Genomic DNA, 14,914 nt, shown 5'->3' with positions numbered 1-14,914 from the left:
TTGCAATGTTAATGTAAGGTCAATGAACGAAAGTGCATGCCTTATTTCTCACTGAGACACTAATTATAGCAGATTACAAGATGAACTTAATGCACTAGAAAAATCCATGTATAATGCTATTTCTGGAGTAAAGTAGAAATATTATACAAGAAATTATCATCGGTTCAGCAAAGTAGCCATGCAAAAACCACATAAGAGGGAATTTAATTCACAATAGTCACTAAAAATGAAAATAAATAAATAAATTGAACTCAAAATAATTGCTGAAATTATCATACATACACTGTGCTATGTGGTTCTACTCCCAAGGAACGACCAAGTGAATTCTAGTTCTTTTTCCAGAGGTTGATTTGATATCATTGTTCTGTTCAACCATACTCCACTCTCATTGCATGGGAAGAAGGTCACTCTGGGGCATCTGACTTTCTCCAGATAGATCATGTCTGGAAATGAGCGGTTCAGTTCTCTCCATTCCATCCTTAGTTCGGGCAAGAATTTCAGACGCAAAATCTTAACATTCCAAGTGTCGTCTGTGACCTGAGCTTGACTCAAATTTCGCATGTTCCCTCCTCTTATGTAGAGTTTCTTTAGAGACTTCAGTTTTCCAGGCATCAGCCAGCTAGGTGATTCAGTACCTGGGAAACATTGGAGATCCAATTTCTCAAGTTGTGGAGGAAGTTCCCGCCCCATTGACCTGCCTCGCTTGAAGGCTATTGTTCTTGTCAGCTTTTTAGCTGCACTTTGGATTGGCACTTGTCTTGCAGCACCATTGTCTTGCTGTGGGTTATTGGCTCTGATGTTTGGCTCTACACTGGCTGCCTCCGCTGGTTTTCCCCGGACACTATTGTTCGTCTGCAAATTGCGCTCTTCCCTTGTTTGCCCTGAACTTCTACCTTGCTTCGAATTCTTACCTGATATTGCCTGTATGGATTTACCTCCCCATGCCACTGTTAGTTTTTTCAGAGTTGCCATACGATGAAGAGCATTTAACTCATCTTCTGTTGGGAATTCCCTTTTATTTGTGTGGATGCTCAATTTCTTCAGGTTTGCCAATGCTGATAAATCTTCAAGAGTGCATGAACTTCTGAATTTCACATCACTAATTACAAAACCCTTTAGGACTTTAAGTTCTGAAAGCGAAGCGAGTCCCTTGGGCATGTAATCAAGCAAGTAGCACTCAGAAAAATCCAGGTGAGTCAGCTTCTTGAGAAAGGAAATCTCATCTGGAATTAAATCCAAATTGTGACAGGCATTGAGATCCAGAATCCTCAAATTCGCAAGCTTCCTGATGGAATCAGGAAGCTCGTTAATCCTAGAAATTCCTTGAAGGCTTAGATACTTCAGATGTTTCATATTCTTCAAACCATTCAAGAATTCAGTGTCCTCTACTTCAATGTGATGCTCATCTGAGCTCTGCCACCTTCCCAGATGAAGAACATGGACATTTCTCAATCTTGAGAACCACTCAAACTTAAAATCAGGAAAAGGATCATTGACATTGAACAAAGATTGCAGTTTCTCCGGATATAAATCAGGATTATTCACTAATACTTGCCGAGAAGATCCTTCCTCAGTTTTCATCAAACAAGCCCTGTAACATGATAAAAGTTCTGATAAAAAATTGGCAGTTGGATTACCTCTAGAATCAAAATTGAAGAACCCCACTTTCTCTGCAAGAAAAATAACCGCATAGCGAATCAATGGGTGCATCCTAAACCCAACCAACTTATACTTTTCAAGTACAGGCTCAATGAAACCTTTCTCCAAAAATTTCTTCAAAGTCCCATCTGTAATTTTCTCAGCAGCATTGTCTTCACCAATACCAGGGTCAACCAATCCTTCTCCAACCCACCAATACATCAACAGCCTCCTCTTCACAACCGCATTCTCTGGAAACACGGCAAAGCAAAGCAAGCAGAGCTTCAAATCAATCTCAAGACTCATATAACTTTCCTGGAAATCTTTGAAAACTGCAGTACCCTTGAACTTCTCATTCATATGTAGTTTAAGCAATTCATCGATCTCATTGCGTGCAACCAGCCAGCTACCTGTCTCCACATTCCGTATACCAACAGAACTTGCAGCAGACAGCTTATGTGGAGATGGGATCTGGAGCTTCAACTTCATGATCATGTCACTGAGAGCACGAAAGTTGATCTCCACTTGCTTGGTTGCATACGTACGATTGCTAGTTAAGCTTGCATTGATGACTTTGTAGAGGTTCAGGCCTTGTGACTGAAGAGTCTTGAATTGGGTGCTAACATTAGCTTCCAAATCTTGGAGTTTCGTAAAGGCACTTCTGATGTACCTGAGATCTAACTCTAACTTGTCCAACTGATTCCGCCACTGAAGATGGACATCGTGATTATTGTCCCCAATCTTGGCATTCTTGACCTTGTTAGTCTTCTCTTTCGTCTTATTGTTTCCACTTTCGCTGACGGCGCTATTGGCGGCTGTGGAATGATTGTTGGTTTCCGGTGTCTGAGAAGGAATCGAACCGTTGGAAACGTTTTGGGTATTTTCGTTGCTGCTACCAGGAGGGCTGGCGGCGGCGACTGTAATGGAACTATTGTTAGTTTCTGTAGTCTGCGAAGGAATTGAACCGTTCGCAACATCGGTTTTGTTGTCGCTTTTGTTATCGACGTTGACAATTTCAGAAACGGAACCGTTGGCTACGCTGTTGCTGTCAATGCTACTGTTCCCACCGTCGTGTTGGGTAGTGGTGCTATAAATCCCACCGTTGTTATTCTCAGGCGCTTGTATCGGAACAGGGCCATTGCCGACGCTGCTGCTGTCTGTTGTGGATGGTGAAATAGATGTCTTGGCTTGGGTGAGGAGAGCAATCAAAGTGGGTATTTCGTCGATGATTGTCTGGATGTTCAAGATTCCATTAGGATGTGTTTGCTGCAATTGATCACTAGCTGAGGACATGGTTTTACAAGACAGATCGAGCCAATGATACGGACTGCATAGAAGCTTTACTTATTTAATGGAAATTATATGCAGATCTTTAAAAAGACTTGAATATTACTTGGTCAACTGTTTATCTGGGTTTCTCCCTTTCTTGTCATCAACCGTACCTACCCTCTTGCATTCTTCTGTTAGCGACTGTAAACCCTCGACTTATTCCCAATGAAGGCCAACTTGACTCCTCTTATCTTAAAAACACTTGAACCCTCAACTGACCCTCGCTGTTGCAATTTGACCCACAGAAAAAGATGGTCATTTTCTTATTGGACCTGGTCCGGTTACGAGTCATACAAGGTACTACATTTTCAATAATGATAATGAAACCAGAAAAAAAAAAACTGAGAGGAGGAGAATGAATTGAGTAGGAACTAGGAAGGCCACATAATGATGCCGCATCATATTCATGGAAACCTGTGGTGAATAGATATGCAAGCAATAGATAATAATTCGGACAACATGGTACAAAAACCTCTACAATCAAGAAACAATTTCATGTCTAAATGGTACAGAGACTGATATAAACTTTACTGTCTTGGAAAAACAAATGGGAGTTCAGGTCTTTACGTCTACAGTAGATCAACATCTACTATTCATGTCTCCCCGGGACTAATCCTGAGCCGCTACCCAAATGTTTGAAGTCCTTTGCTTCAATACTATTACCTTGCCCAGCAAAGCCAGTCCCACAGTTTGCAAAATTCACCGGATTCCTCTCCTTACAAGTTACAACCCTTACAGCACACAAGCCTTATCAACAGCCACAACTTTATCAATGCACCTCTGACAAGTCTGCGAGAGCTTAATGCAACTAGTGACATAGCATTCATCATAGTAACTTTGCAGCTAGGGCAGTTATACATTTTATCAAGAAACTTTGATTTATTCTTGTCAGTGGCGTCTTCAGTGAAGTGAATAGGGTCTTGAGCTTCTCATTCCCTTCTCAACAGACCTACTGCTATCTGGTGCATCTACCTTGGCAGGAGCTTGCGTTGCAGAGGGTAGCCAAAATCCCTTCATTGTCCCGAGAGCTTCCTCTTCATAGGAAGATATTGATCAAAATTTTATGCATTCTTGAGACGTATGCTAATAGCTGTTAAGATTGTGTTCTTATAGACTAATGATTGTATTAAATTTTAATAATCTCATTTTACTAAATTTTATACTTTTTTGTTTTTAATTTGAGCAATATCGACACAATTAAGAAATCCTAATTTTTCTGGCCAATTGATGTGAAATTAAATTTATAAAGAATTTACGAGATATATATGATTTCCATCATGCCATTTCGCATCACAATATTGCTTCCACCTCCTTATTTCCTCCATGTAATGTAGCTATGCTATCTTGTTATCGTACGAAAGTTAGCTTATGATGGAAATCATACATATCTCACAAATTCTTTATAAATTTAATTTCACATTAATCCGCCAGAAAAATTAGGATTTCTTAATTGCGTTGATATTGCAGAAACTAAAAACAAAAAAAGACAAAATTTAGTAAAATGAGATTATTAAAACAATCATTACGCTTTTAGAACAAATCTTACCTATTATTACGATATGTCTCAACTCTCAATGAAAAATAACTCAACAAGCTTTGCTAGATCATGCCAAAAATTCTCGTTTTGTCTGCCAATGCAAAACATACAATTAGAATTATAAAGTATCTGAACAATATTGACATAAAGTATACTTTAGTGATTCCAAAACCCTCCCCTCCAATCAAAGTGCAGTTGACATTTTTCAGATTTGGAGAAAAGGGCACATCTCTCACAACACCATAACATTCTAAAAACAGGTTTGGAGACCAAGATCACATTAACACGGAAGGTTCCCAATACTAAACCTGAAACAAAGAAAACTTCACTATCACCCAAACTACACAATAAGAAAAAGCTAGACGAGCACTCTTCTACTGTCCCACAATGTGCAGGACCATTATCAGCCTCGCTATCCCATTAAGAGACATTCGTAAATGAAATCTCAGCACTAAAAGTCTCAAATAATACATGCCTTACCAACATGTTAAAGCTTCCAAGTAGAGAGGGTAAAATCCTAATCATAAATCCAACACCAACACCAACACCAACGATTTGAACTCATTCGCACTTCCCACTGCTCCTCAGCTTCTTAAAGCAAACACATAATGGCATGCTATTCCACATTAGATAAGACATGTAATCATATTCTGATCCACAATTTCTCATACCTTCAACTAAAGCCAACCAATCATCAATTAACATCCTACCAATACTGACCCAAACTTATCTTATACCACTTCAACATAAACGTTTATCACACCAACATTATCATCGCGATCTTTACATGTAAACAATTAAAACCACATTCAATTGCTGTTTCACTCTCTTAATAATTGCAAAAGGTAGGAAATTTATAACTTTAGTCATAACCACTAAACTATACAGAATCATCCACGCAATAATACCTTTGATTGTCTTTCTTCTATGCCAAGAGGCACTCGAGGATACATTCTTCGCAGAAAACGTGGCCCTTCAAGCAAAGACAACAAGCGTCGAAAGGCTTCGTGGAGTCCTAAACCCGGCCTCTCCTTCTGGGTTCCGTACCCGAGCTTCCTCTGCTCATCGGAAGTGAAAAAGGCTAAGTCGTTGTCATTCTTGAGTGTGTCTGCCGCATCTTTAATCAAATCGGAACCCTAAGGATGGATTGTATAAAAAAGGATTGAAACCCTAACAATTGCAATATCAGGAGGAGATATGGGCTCGAATTTGGATTGGGTTTTTTTTTAATGATGCACCGACCTTAAATACGAAACCCATCCCGATTATCGGCATTCGGCGTGAAGTAACTATGGGCCGCCGACCGTAGTAGTGAATGGAGGTAATTATGGGCTTAAATCTAGCTGGCCCACGTTCTTTTTTCAGCTTTTTGGACAGTTAAAGTATCATTTATGTCTTTCAACTCTCTCCATTTTTATTATTATATCCTTGAATTATGAACTCAGCCGTTTTTATATCTACTCAGTTACTCTGTCCTGAGCCACAACCCCGACAAGATATCTGTCAGATTTTGTTGATGTGACATCCAAATTCCAACAAATAGTACATGTGGTATGTTGATGAGTCAATGTATGAGTTTGACAGTGTGTTGCAACTATGTTCAGTTACAACACACCTCATAGCACCACAGTTTTTTATGACACGTCAAACAGTTTTTGCATTTCAACTCACCTCACAGCACCACAGCTTTTTACCTCACAGCACCTCACCACACCTCACAGCACTCCCAAACGCTTACAATATGTGTTAAATTATCCTACGTAATCAAATTAGGTCAATTATTTTATTTTAGATTAATGTACAATATAAACCTTAAGTGATTTTATATTAATATTATTAATCATCTAATATAACCGTAATTTAGATACGCCAAACACTTCACCGCACCACACCACAGTTTTAAAAGTGATTGGCCAAACAGCTTTTTGCGTTCCAACTCACCTAATAGCACCACAGTTTTATAACTCATAGCACCACACCACACCTCACAGCACCTCACAGCATTCCCAAACAAGCCCAAAGCTCATGAAATCACAATCTCCAAATCGCAAAACCCCACCATACCCCTTTCCTCAATCAAGTTTTCTTGAGAATTCTGAGAGGATTGAGAATGTGATGGAGAACAACGACTACCCATAAAACCCACCATCAAAGCACTTTCTCTAAATCTTTCTCTGATACTTTTTCAAATTCTCTAATTGGTAAAGATATGAATTATTGTTTTCGGTGTCATGCTTGATTTGTTTTGTGTATGTAGTTGATTGCCTAGTTTTTGAAGTAAAAAATACGATATATCATGATTCTGCAGACAAGATTTGCTTAGGCTAAGCACCACAGAACCACAAAAGCCCATAAAATCCAATCAATACGATGTCGTATATGTGGAGGAGTTGAAGTGGGTCTGACACGAACTTGGAACTACACCAGTGGTAGTGGGTAGGGAAAACGGAAGGCGGCTTAAATTGTGAGTCTGTCGCAGAAGTGTGACTTGGGACAGAATCAAAATACTGCCCCATTGATTGAACAAAATCATATCATGTACATTAATCATCGTAAATTCATTTTTATTGATCATTAATCTTTATGAATTCGGGGTCATCTATCATAAATATTAATGTATCATGTTAATAAAAATACATATAGAGGATACATTATGAAGATAAAGGCTTTTGTATGCATTTATAATTTTTTGATGGATTAAGTCACTTAATTAAGTAATGATATATCCCTCAAGAAAAAAAAAACAAAATTAAGTAATGTTATAAAGGGTTTTTGGTCCATATCTCCACTCAAGCAATTTGATAATTTAGATTTGTTAAGTACATCACAATCTAAATAAACCCCACTTAAAAACATAACATTCTCAAGTACACCCATTTTTTCAATTTTTCCAAAAAATCCCATCTGCACCCTCACTTCTCCCTCAAACCCTCCACCATCAAAACCACCACAAGCCACATTATGCTTCACAAACATTGAAAACATTTCATGAATAAGCTTGAAAACAAAATAGGGGCCATCTTGGCATTATGGGTCGTGGGCCTTATGTGTACACTCCTTCATTTGACCCAGTCATGGACCTTCGCTCCATCTGGGCATAAGTTGGCCTCTTGTAGGTTTGCCTCCGGGCGGACGTCTGGGCCGGCTTAACCAAGGCCTTCGTGGGCCTTCCAACGTGGATCCAAGTATTTCGGGCAAACATTTTTGGCTCATACATTATGTCACGCAGAATTGTAGTCCCAACCCATGAGGGTCAACTGACTCCTAGGCCTATTTGATTAAAAAAAATTCTCTTACAAAAGGAATATTTTCATAAAAAACTTAGAACGGGGTTTGTTTAGCTAGAATTGGCTATAATTCCTTCCCGAAACTCTTGTTAAATCATAGTTTTTTAAAACAAATCCCAAATCAAGGTTTTTGATTTTTTTAATTTTGGATTTAGTGTTTTTTGGGTTTGGGTAATCACTTGACAATAGCCTAGTTGATTATCTCTTCGGACTTAGGGTCTACAGTGCCTGAAGTCGAGAGTTTGAATTAATCAGCTGTGACATTTCTTTGTGAAATCCGAGTTCTGTGGGCTTGTCTCACTTCCAAACCCTTACCCACATAGATTTTGGTCCAATCTTATCTATTGTAGGCATGATGCGGGTTTTTCTAACGGTTAGAGGTTTATGTCCACTCAATTATCCAAAGAACATGCTAGGTTAGGTGGTTTCTCAGTTACCAAAAACAAAATTTAGGGTTTAAGTTTTAGAGTTTAGGATTCAATGTTCACTTACCAAAAAAAAGTTTAGTAATTTGGTTAATTTTCTTTTTTATTTACAAAATCTACTTTATGAAAATCAAAATAATGAATCACGCGTTTAGCCCATGATTTGAAAATTAAAGTGAATCTAAAAATTGTAGCCCCACCCGTTAGAACGACAGACACAACTTGATCAACTTGGCAATAAAAAGATGTGTCGCCAAACTGCAACAGAAGGGGATACATTGAAGGTGGCACTCCCCCTCCCCCTCCCCCTCCCCCAATTTTGTATTATCTGCCTTTCCTGGGCTCTGTTTTAAGACGTCCATAATCACTTCCCTCCTAGTGGGCTATACATTATTGGTCGCTGTCGCTCTGTTTGCTTTATTTACATGGTATTCCTAGCTAGGGCAGAGCACAGAATTACACAAGAATGATTGCCATGATGATTAGATGAAAAAGAGATGGAGATAGAAATTGAATTACATTGAAATCAAATCAATAGAGAGGAACAAGAACATATATAGATCATAACATAACCTACATTTCATCAAAATTGAAAATCAATGGCCTCAGCCAACAATTGATCTGAGTCTCTCATCAAGGCAGGACTCAACCTAAACATAAGAGTACAAAACTCCATCTCATCCAAACTTCCATCGCCATCCAAATCACCTTCTCTAATCATACACATTACCTCCTCATCACTCATGTCCTTCAAACCCAACCACCCTGACTTCCTCTTCAAGCTCTCAAACGTTATCATTCCCTTCTCTTCATCCATCAACAGACGAAACCCATTGCACAACTCCTTCATAAACCCATCTGCCCCTAACTTCTCCATCATTGTAGGAAAGAAATCCTCAAACACAACCCCACTTTCGGTTGCCATTGTTGATCAATTATGTAATTAAATTCCAAATATCAACACACACACACATATATATACACACAGATGGTGTGGAAAGTGTGTCGGTTTTTGAATTGTTCAAGGAAAGAATAAAATTTGGATAATGACAAGGAAAATGTACAGACATTGTAATTGATTGTGGGGAAGTGTAAGGAAAAGCTGGTGCCGGCATATATCTATATCAATATCAAGTTCGTACTTGACCTCTACTACAAATCTCAAATCTCTCTCCTTCCTCGAAGTTGCATAGAAAGAGGAAGATAAGTATCCAAAGTTCCAAGTTGCATAGGAAGAGGAACTGGGGAAGGTAAGTATCCAAAGTTCGGTCATGCGGACTTGTGTTTCCAAACATAGTTCGTATTTTAGGTCCTTACATATATATATGTTCGAATAGGAGAATTTATGTATGTATATATTGTATACTTATATGTTGGTTAGGTTTGATTCAAAAGAGAAAAATCAAGTACTTGCGAAAAAAAATTTATTTATGATAAGCAAATGTTTACATACTAATAGAAATTAAGACGCAAAATAAAACTAATCTGACTCTACTTATTCGGTTGACTAAAAAAATCTCCACTACCAAGTTAATGTGGATGACAAACTAAATAAATAAATATTTGAAGGAAAAAAGAACTAGCAAACAGCCTCAATAGCTAGTCTTCTGTCTGTAGCACAACTGGTGGACCCAAAAGTACTCTCAGAAACTTCAATCGAACATCCTTCCTTTCCAACACAGAGCTGCACAATCACAATCAAAAGAAAAGTATTACACAATTATACATAAAAACCTGCTAAAATAAAAAACAATGACAGCAAGAGGACAAGGAGGAGAAAAGCTTACGTTTTGAGTAATCGACAATGCATCGTTACTTCCTTCACAATCTCCCTTGACGAAAGATCCACAAACCCCTTGAGGATTACCAAAACTTGCAAACTTAATACCCGAAATCGGGCGATTTTGGCAGGATAATTCCAGAGTCTTGTTCTCATAGGCATTTCCACAAGCAGTTCCAACAGTAACTGTTTGGAAATTTACATATGATGGGTTTCCTCCAAGCTCTTCAAACAAAACCAATGTGTTCACATCGTCCTCAAGGAACGATCGAGGAACATGGTACCATGACTGGGTAGGTGAACCGCAGTTTGTGACACATTTGTTGTTGTCATAAGGACCACGATAATCGCATAAATCTGCGCTGCAGCCGTCTTCTTCAGCAATATAACTCGGCCAGTATCGTCCAATGCTATGTCCATTGACCCAAGCCATTCCCTTTCCCATCCCTTGTAGGTTTACAACAACTGGGTCTGTCCCTAATGGAGCATCAAATGTGGTCTGCAAAAAAAAAACCCAAATCAAAATTATGTTATTTTGTTTTTGGGTATCCGAGAACAAACCCAATGTGCCCTTTGAATAACTGAATGACCCTAAACTCGGATAGTCAAATCAGCGCAACCCTGGTATACATTACCTTGTACCATGTCATCATCTTGTCGGTGGGTAAATCCTCTGATTGCCACATTGAAGAACCAGGTGAATTAGAGCTATAGAGTTTACTTTCTAAGCCATTGAGACCAGTCTTGTAAGACCATTTGTGACCAGAAATGTCTTTGGTTATTGTTTCATCACCTTTATGACTAACCAACTCAACTGGACCAGAAATCCCACTTCCTATCAAATCAAAATAGGCACCATAGTTCTGTGGACAAGACAACAAATACATAGATTAATTAAAAATTAATTTAAAACAAAGAATTTGAAAATTATAGTAATTAATTAATTATTTTACCTGGAAGCCAACAGTGGCACTCAGCAATGAAATCACATTGCTTCCTGGTTTCAATTTGATAGCTTGTTCAAAAACATAATTGAAAACTCCATATTTGGCCCATTCAGAACCTAAAAACAGGAAGAAAAGAAGAAGAAAGATTAGTGATTGACGATTAATTTAATAAAATAAACATATATATATATATTGTTTTTTATATTTAATTACCAAGATAATCTCCATTAACATAAGCATGGAGCATGTGACCACTGCCATTTACTCTAAGTGTCATGTTGTCACTCCAAACTGGATCAGCTTTGTCAAGGTTCACACTATAATAAACAAATAAATTATTAATTATAAAAAAATTATAAAAAATTAATGGTTAAAAAAATAGAAGTTAAAATTACCTTGTCATGTACCACAAATAGTCACTAGCATCATTAGCAGCTGCTTTCTGATCAATTATCTGGTTTGCAACAACATGCCCTTGTCCAAGAACTACAGTCTTCACTGTATCTTCAGGCCTCCATGACCATTTAAGAGAGCTAGGCTCTTCCTCTGCCTTATTTGGTTTTTTCACCATTATTGAAGTTTGAGTGCTCACCTTAGTTATTATACAACATCACAATATGCATGATTAGATACTCTGAATCATCATATAACTATAATGAAATATAAATCAACCAACATTTAAATTTGAAAAGAGTCGAGAAGAAATGGTACGACCGTCCAATGAAAATATCCCTTCCGATAAATGGGATATAAATTCTCCGATCAAAGACCGTATCTAAAACTAACACTGAGATTATAATTCACTAAATTACCTTTGCAGTGTTGTATTCTTCAGTTTTGCAATCTGGAAGAACAGTGACTGACCATGCAGGCACTGTGTAAGTATTGCCTTGGAAGTCTATTGTAGCATCTGTAGTCTCATTTGCATTACCCAGAAAGCAGCTTGACACTTCCTCAGTTGCATATACAGTGGCCTTCAAAAACAGATATAATTATAATATCTATATCTATATATAATTCTAAATAATTATATATATTATTTCTTGTATTGAAATTGAGACTTACTGTCACAGAATTTCCATAGTCAATGGTAGAGATATTTCCATGGGTGAGGGTCTTTTCCATTGAATGTAAAACATCATGAAGTTGCTTCAAATGCCCCCATTTGGGTTGATTCAAATTGCCTGCCCAAAATAAATAATAGAAATTAAATTTTAGAACTATTAAATTATATATAGATGGATATATATATATATATATATATATAGATAAAGTTATAAACTTACCAAATTCATCAAGAGGTGCATCATAGTCATATGAAGTTGTAATATACGGTCCACCGGCAGTTCTTCCAAAATTTGTCCCACCATGATACTGAATTATATACATCGATTCAATAATTAATTAATTAATTATTATGTTATGATGAAAATATTAACACTAAAAAAAAAAAACTAATCAAAATAATTAAAGACAAACCATGTAGTAGTTTTGGAATGTTCCTCCTCTTTGGAAAAATCTTGCAACTGAAAATGCCAAATCCTCAGCAGTCCTATGTGGGTCTTTCCCACCCCAACTCTTAAACCTGTATTTAATAAAATTAATTAATTGCAACATTCACAATTATTAATAATTAAAATTGAAATCTATATATATAAGAAGTTTTTTTTATTGAAAAGATATATATAAGAAGTTAAATTGGATATATACTTACCAACCAGTCCAATTTTCAGTCCACATTTTAGGACTAGTAGGACTATTTGGTTCAAATGAATCACAATACCATCCATTGCATGTGTTGATCTGAACCCAAAACAAAACACACAAGTTAAATTATTAAAGCTAATTAATTTTAGCTAATTAAGAATTTAGGATATAATTAATTATATAATTATATACCATTGGTTGTGGAGCATCGCTTTGTTGACACATAATCCATGGAACTCCAATATTTTGTGAGTCAGCCATGCTCGCACACCAATTAAGGTATGCTTTTCCAGCATCTCCATAAGATGACATAGCATTCCCATATTCATTCTCAATCTACATACATACATATATATATATATATATCATTCATAAAAAATTATATATTTATTAATCTGTAGATCAAATATAAAACATGTAAATTATTAAGTACCTGAGCAAGGATGATAGGGCCTCCTTGTGATGCAAACAATTTTTCTTTCTTTACCATATCAACTATCAACGTTGTGAAATTCTTCATCTCATTCTATTAAGGAAAAAGAAAAGATAATTAATTAAGTCAAAGCAAAAGTTAATTAAAAAACTTAGATCATAATCAATAAAATTGTTCCTATATATTTGTTAATTACCATATAAACATCATTAGCAGTCCGAAGCTCAACTCCAGGCATGTTATGCAGCCACATTGGAAATCCACTGATTAGACCCAAAAAAAAATTTAACAAAATCAGAACGTAAACAACATGAAGTTAATAAACAATTAGTCTTCAATAATTACCCATAATTCCATTCTGCACAAACATAAGGTCCAATTCGAAGCACCGCGTAGAGTCCTTCATCTTGAATTGTCTTGAGAAACCTAATTAGGTCATTATTGCCTGAAAAATCGTACTGGCGACGGGCCGGCTCATGAGCGTTCCAGAACACATAGGTCTCAATTGCATCCAATCCACCTTCTTTTGATTTCTTTATAAGGTCTGGCCACATCTGCTTAGACGAAAAGTTAACTCGTTAATCAATCAAATCCAAATTAAAGAAACTCAAATTAAGTATGATTAATCATACCTCTGGAGTACTTCGTGGGTAGTGAATTGAACCAGACAATAGAACCCTGCGTTGGCCATCAATGGTGATAGCTCTCCCATCATGAGAGACTTGTGTTGCACAAGCATAAGTGACCAAACTTAGAATCAGAAGACAAAGAGCACATAGCGATTTTGTAGAATCCATAGCTGATTTGCTTGCTAGCTATGAAGAAAACTTGAGAAACTAATGATAGAATTTATGAATCTGTGAAGTATTTATAGTGTACGTACTGCAAAGATTTGAGTGGATTAAGAACTCTTTTTGATTTCAAATGTCAAGTCATACTAGACTTGGTTGTATTTAAATCCTTCTGGATCTGATACTCTACAAGATCTTCATCAATATATATATATATATATATAATTACAATTACTATACATGTATATATTATCCTTCTTGTCCTTATTTTCGTTTTAGTTCATTATCATTAATATATATGTAAATTATTCTTTTTGTTGTTATGAAGCATAGTATAAGTTTTTGATATGTACACTAATTATTATTATAGAATTTGGTATTAAATAGTATTTAATTGCTAATTTGTGGAAGTTTAGAATTGAAAATAATAATAAAATTAAAAAAAAAAACAAGATTTAAATAACTCTATTTAATTTGAATGAGATTTCACACACATATTTGATTTGAAGAATCTCATAGTTGTTGAAGAAAAATCTTACACAAATTCTGTATATTTAAGTATTTTATAGAATATATGGTGTATATATAAAGAATATGTGGTAGTCCGAAATCCGAATACAAGGTGTCGCAATCGGGGTCACGACGCAGTCCGACGTTTGAAAGGATGAAAAATGTTTAGAGTCGCCACCAATTGATTTAAGGTGCAATTGGACACCGTAAAAAACCTGCGAACCAGAGAAAAGGGTACAGGGATCGATTGAGTGTGGGGAAGGTGTTAGGCACCCCACAACTCCCGTTTGAAAACGGTTACCCGGATTAATGTAATGGCTATCTTATGGAAACTTGCTCTTTGCAAGATATAATTATTTTGAGAAAAAGGTTGGTATGAAAAATACTATCAACTCATGATAGCTTTGGAAAAAGGGTTTGAAATAACACTTATCAACTTATGATAGTGTTTGAAAAAAGGTTTGGAATATTACTATCAACTTATGATAGTTTTTATTTGGGAATACACTGCCAACTTTGGTAGGTTTAAA

The 14,914-nt window shown here is 36.5% G+C and overlaps 4 protein-coding genes and 1 pseudogene across 4 annotated transcripts; all 5 read right to left on the bottom strand.

Annotated features, from left to right (window-relative positions):
• Positions 1-202: 202 nt before the first annotated feature.
• LOC119989592 lies at positions 203-3,218 on the bottom strand. The gene has a single exon (XM_038835217.1). The coding sequence runs from the start codon at positions 2,929-2,931 to the stop codon at positions 289-291; it is 2,643 nt and encodes an 880-aa protein (XP_038691145.1). The 5' UTR covers positions 2,932-3,218; the 3' UTR covers positions 203-288.
• A 127-nt stretch (positions 3,219-3,345) lies between these two features.
• LOC119987815 lies at positions 3,346-4,017 on the bottom strand (annotated as a pseudogene).
• A 4,701-nt stretch (positions 4,018-8,718) lies between these two features.
• LOC119990030 (calcium-binding protein KRP1-like) lies at positions 8,719-9,159 on the bottom strand. Its single transcript, XM_038835841.1, has one exon. It carries the CDS (start codon positions 9,139-9,141, stop codon positions 8,800-8,802), a length of 342 nt encoding a protein of 113 aa, XP_038691769.1. The 5' UTR covers positions 9,142-9,159; the 3' UTR covers positions 8,719-8,799.
• Positions 9,160-9,795: 636 nt separating this feature from the next.
• LOC119987814 (beta-galactosidase 7-like) lies at positions 9,796-12,911 on the bottom strand. The gene is made up of 12 exons (XM_038832725.1): positions 12,843-12,911; positions 12,658-12,746; positions 12,423-12,528; positions 12,230-12,317; positions 12,009-12,127; positions 11,756-11,917; positions 11,339-11,535; positions 11,157-11,260; positions 10,950-11,059; positions 10,632-10,859; positions 10,004-10,495; positions 9,796-9,900 (listed from the first exon to the last, which is right to left on the bottom strand). The coding sequence occupies exons 1-12, from the start codon at positions 12,909-12,911 to the stop codon at positions 9,796-9,798; spliced, it is 1,869 nt and encodes a 622-aa protein (XP_038688653.1).
• A 21-nt stretch (positions 12,912-12,932) lies between these two features.
• On the bottom strand, positions 12,933-13,880 carry LOC119987813 (beta-galactosidase 15-like; the record flags this gene model as incomplete). The annotated part of the gene is made up of 5 exons (XM_038832724.1): positions 13,716-13,880; positions 13,429-13,637; positions 13,280-13,346; positions 13,138-13,176; positions 12,933-12,986 (listed from the first exon to the last, which is right to left on the bottom strand). Coding segments are annotated over exons 1-5 (534 nt in total), but the record flags the coding sequence as incomplete, so codon positions are not given.
• Positions 13,881-14,914: the final 1,034 nt, after the last annotated feature.

This window comes from Tripterygium wilfordii, chromosome 21, assembly GCF_013401445.1.
Source record: "Tripterygium wilfordii isolate XIE 37 chromosome 21, ASM1340144v1, whole genome shotgun sequence".
Classification (NCBI taxonomy): domain Eukaryota; kingdom Viridiplantae; phylum Streptophyta; class Magnoliopsida; order Celastrales; family Celastraceae; genus Tripterygium; species Tripterygium wilfordii.
This window is presented reverse-complemented; position numbering and strand designations above follow the sequence as displayed.

Excerpts from the sequence above, each read along its gene's own strand:
- LOC119989592 (XM_038835217.1), bottom strand. The coding sequence starts at position 2,931 with ATGTCCTCAGCTAGTGATCAATTGCAGCAAACACATCCTAATGGAATC.
- LOC119990030 (XM_038835841.1), bottom strand. The coding sequence starts at position 9,141 with ATGGCAACCGAAAGTGGGGTTGTGTTTGAGGATTTCTTTCCTACAATG.
- LOC119987814 (XM_038832725.1), bottom strand. The coding sequence starts at position 12,911 with ATGGCTGACTCACAAAATATTGGAGTTCCATGGATTATGTGTCAACAA. Across the intron at positions 12,747-12,842 it reads GCGATGCTCCACAACCAATG|ATCAACACATGCAATGGATG; the intron begins GTATATAATTAT and ends TTTTGGGTTCAG. Across the intron at positions 11,918-12,008 it reads ACTATGGAAATTCTGTGACA|GCCACTGTATATGCAACTGA; the intron begins GTAAGTCTCAAT and ends CTGTTTTTGAAG.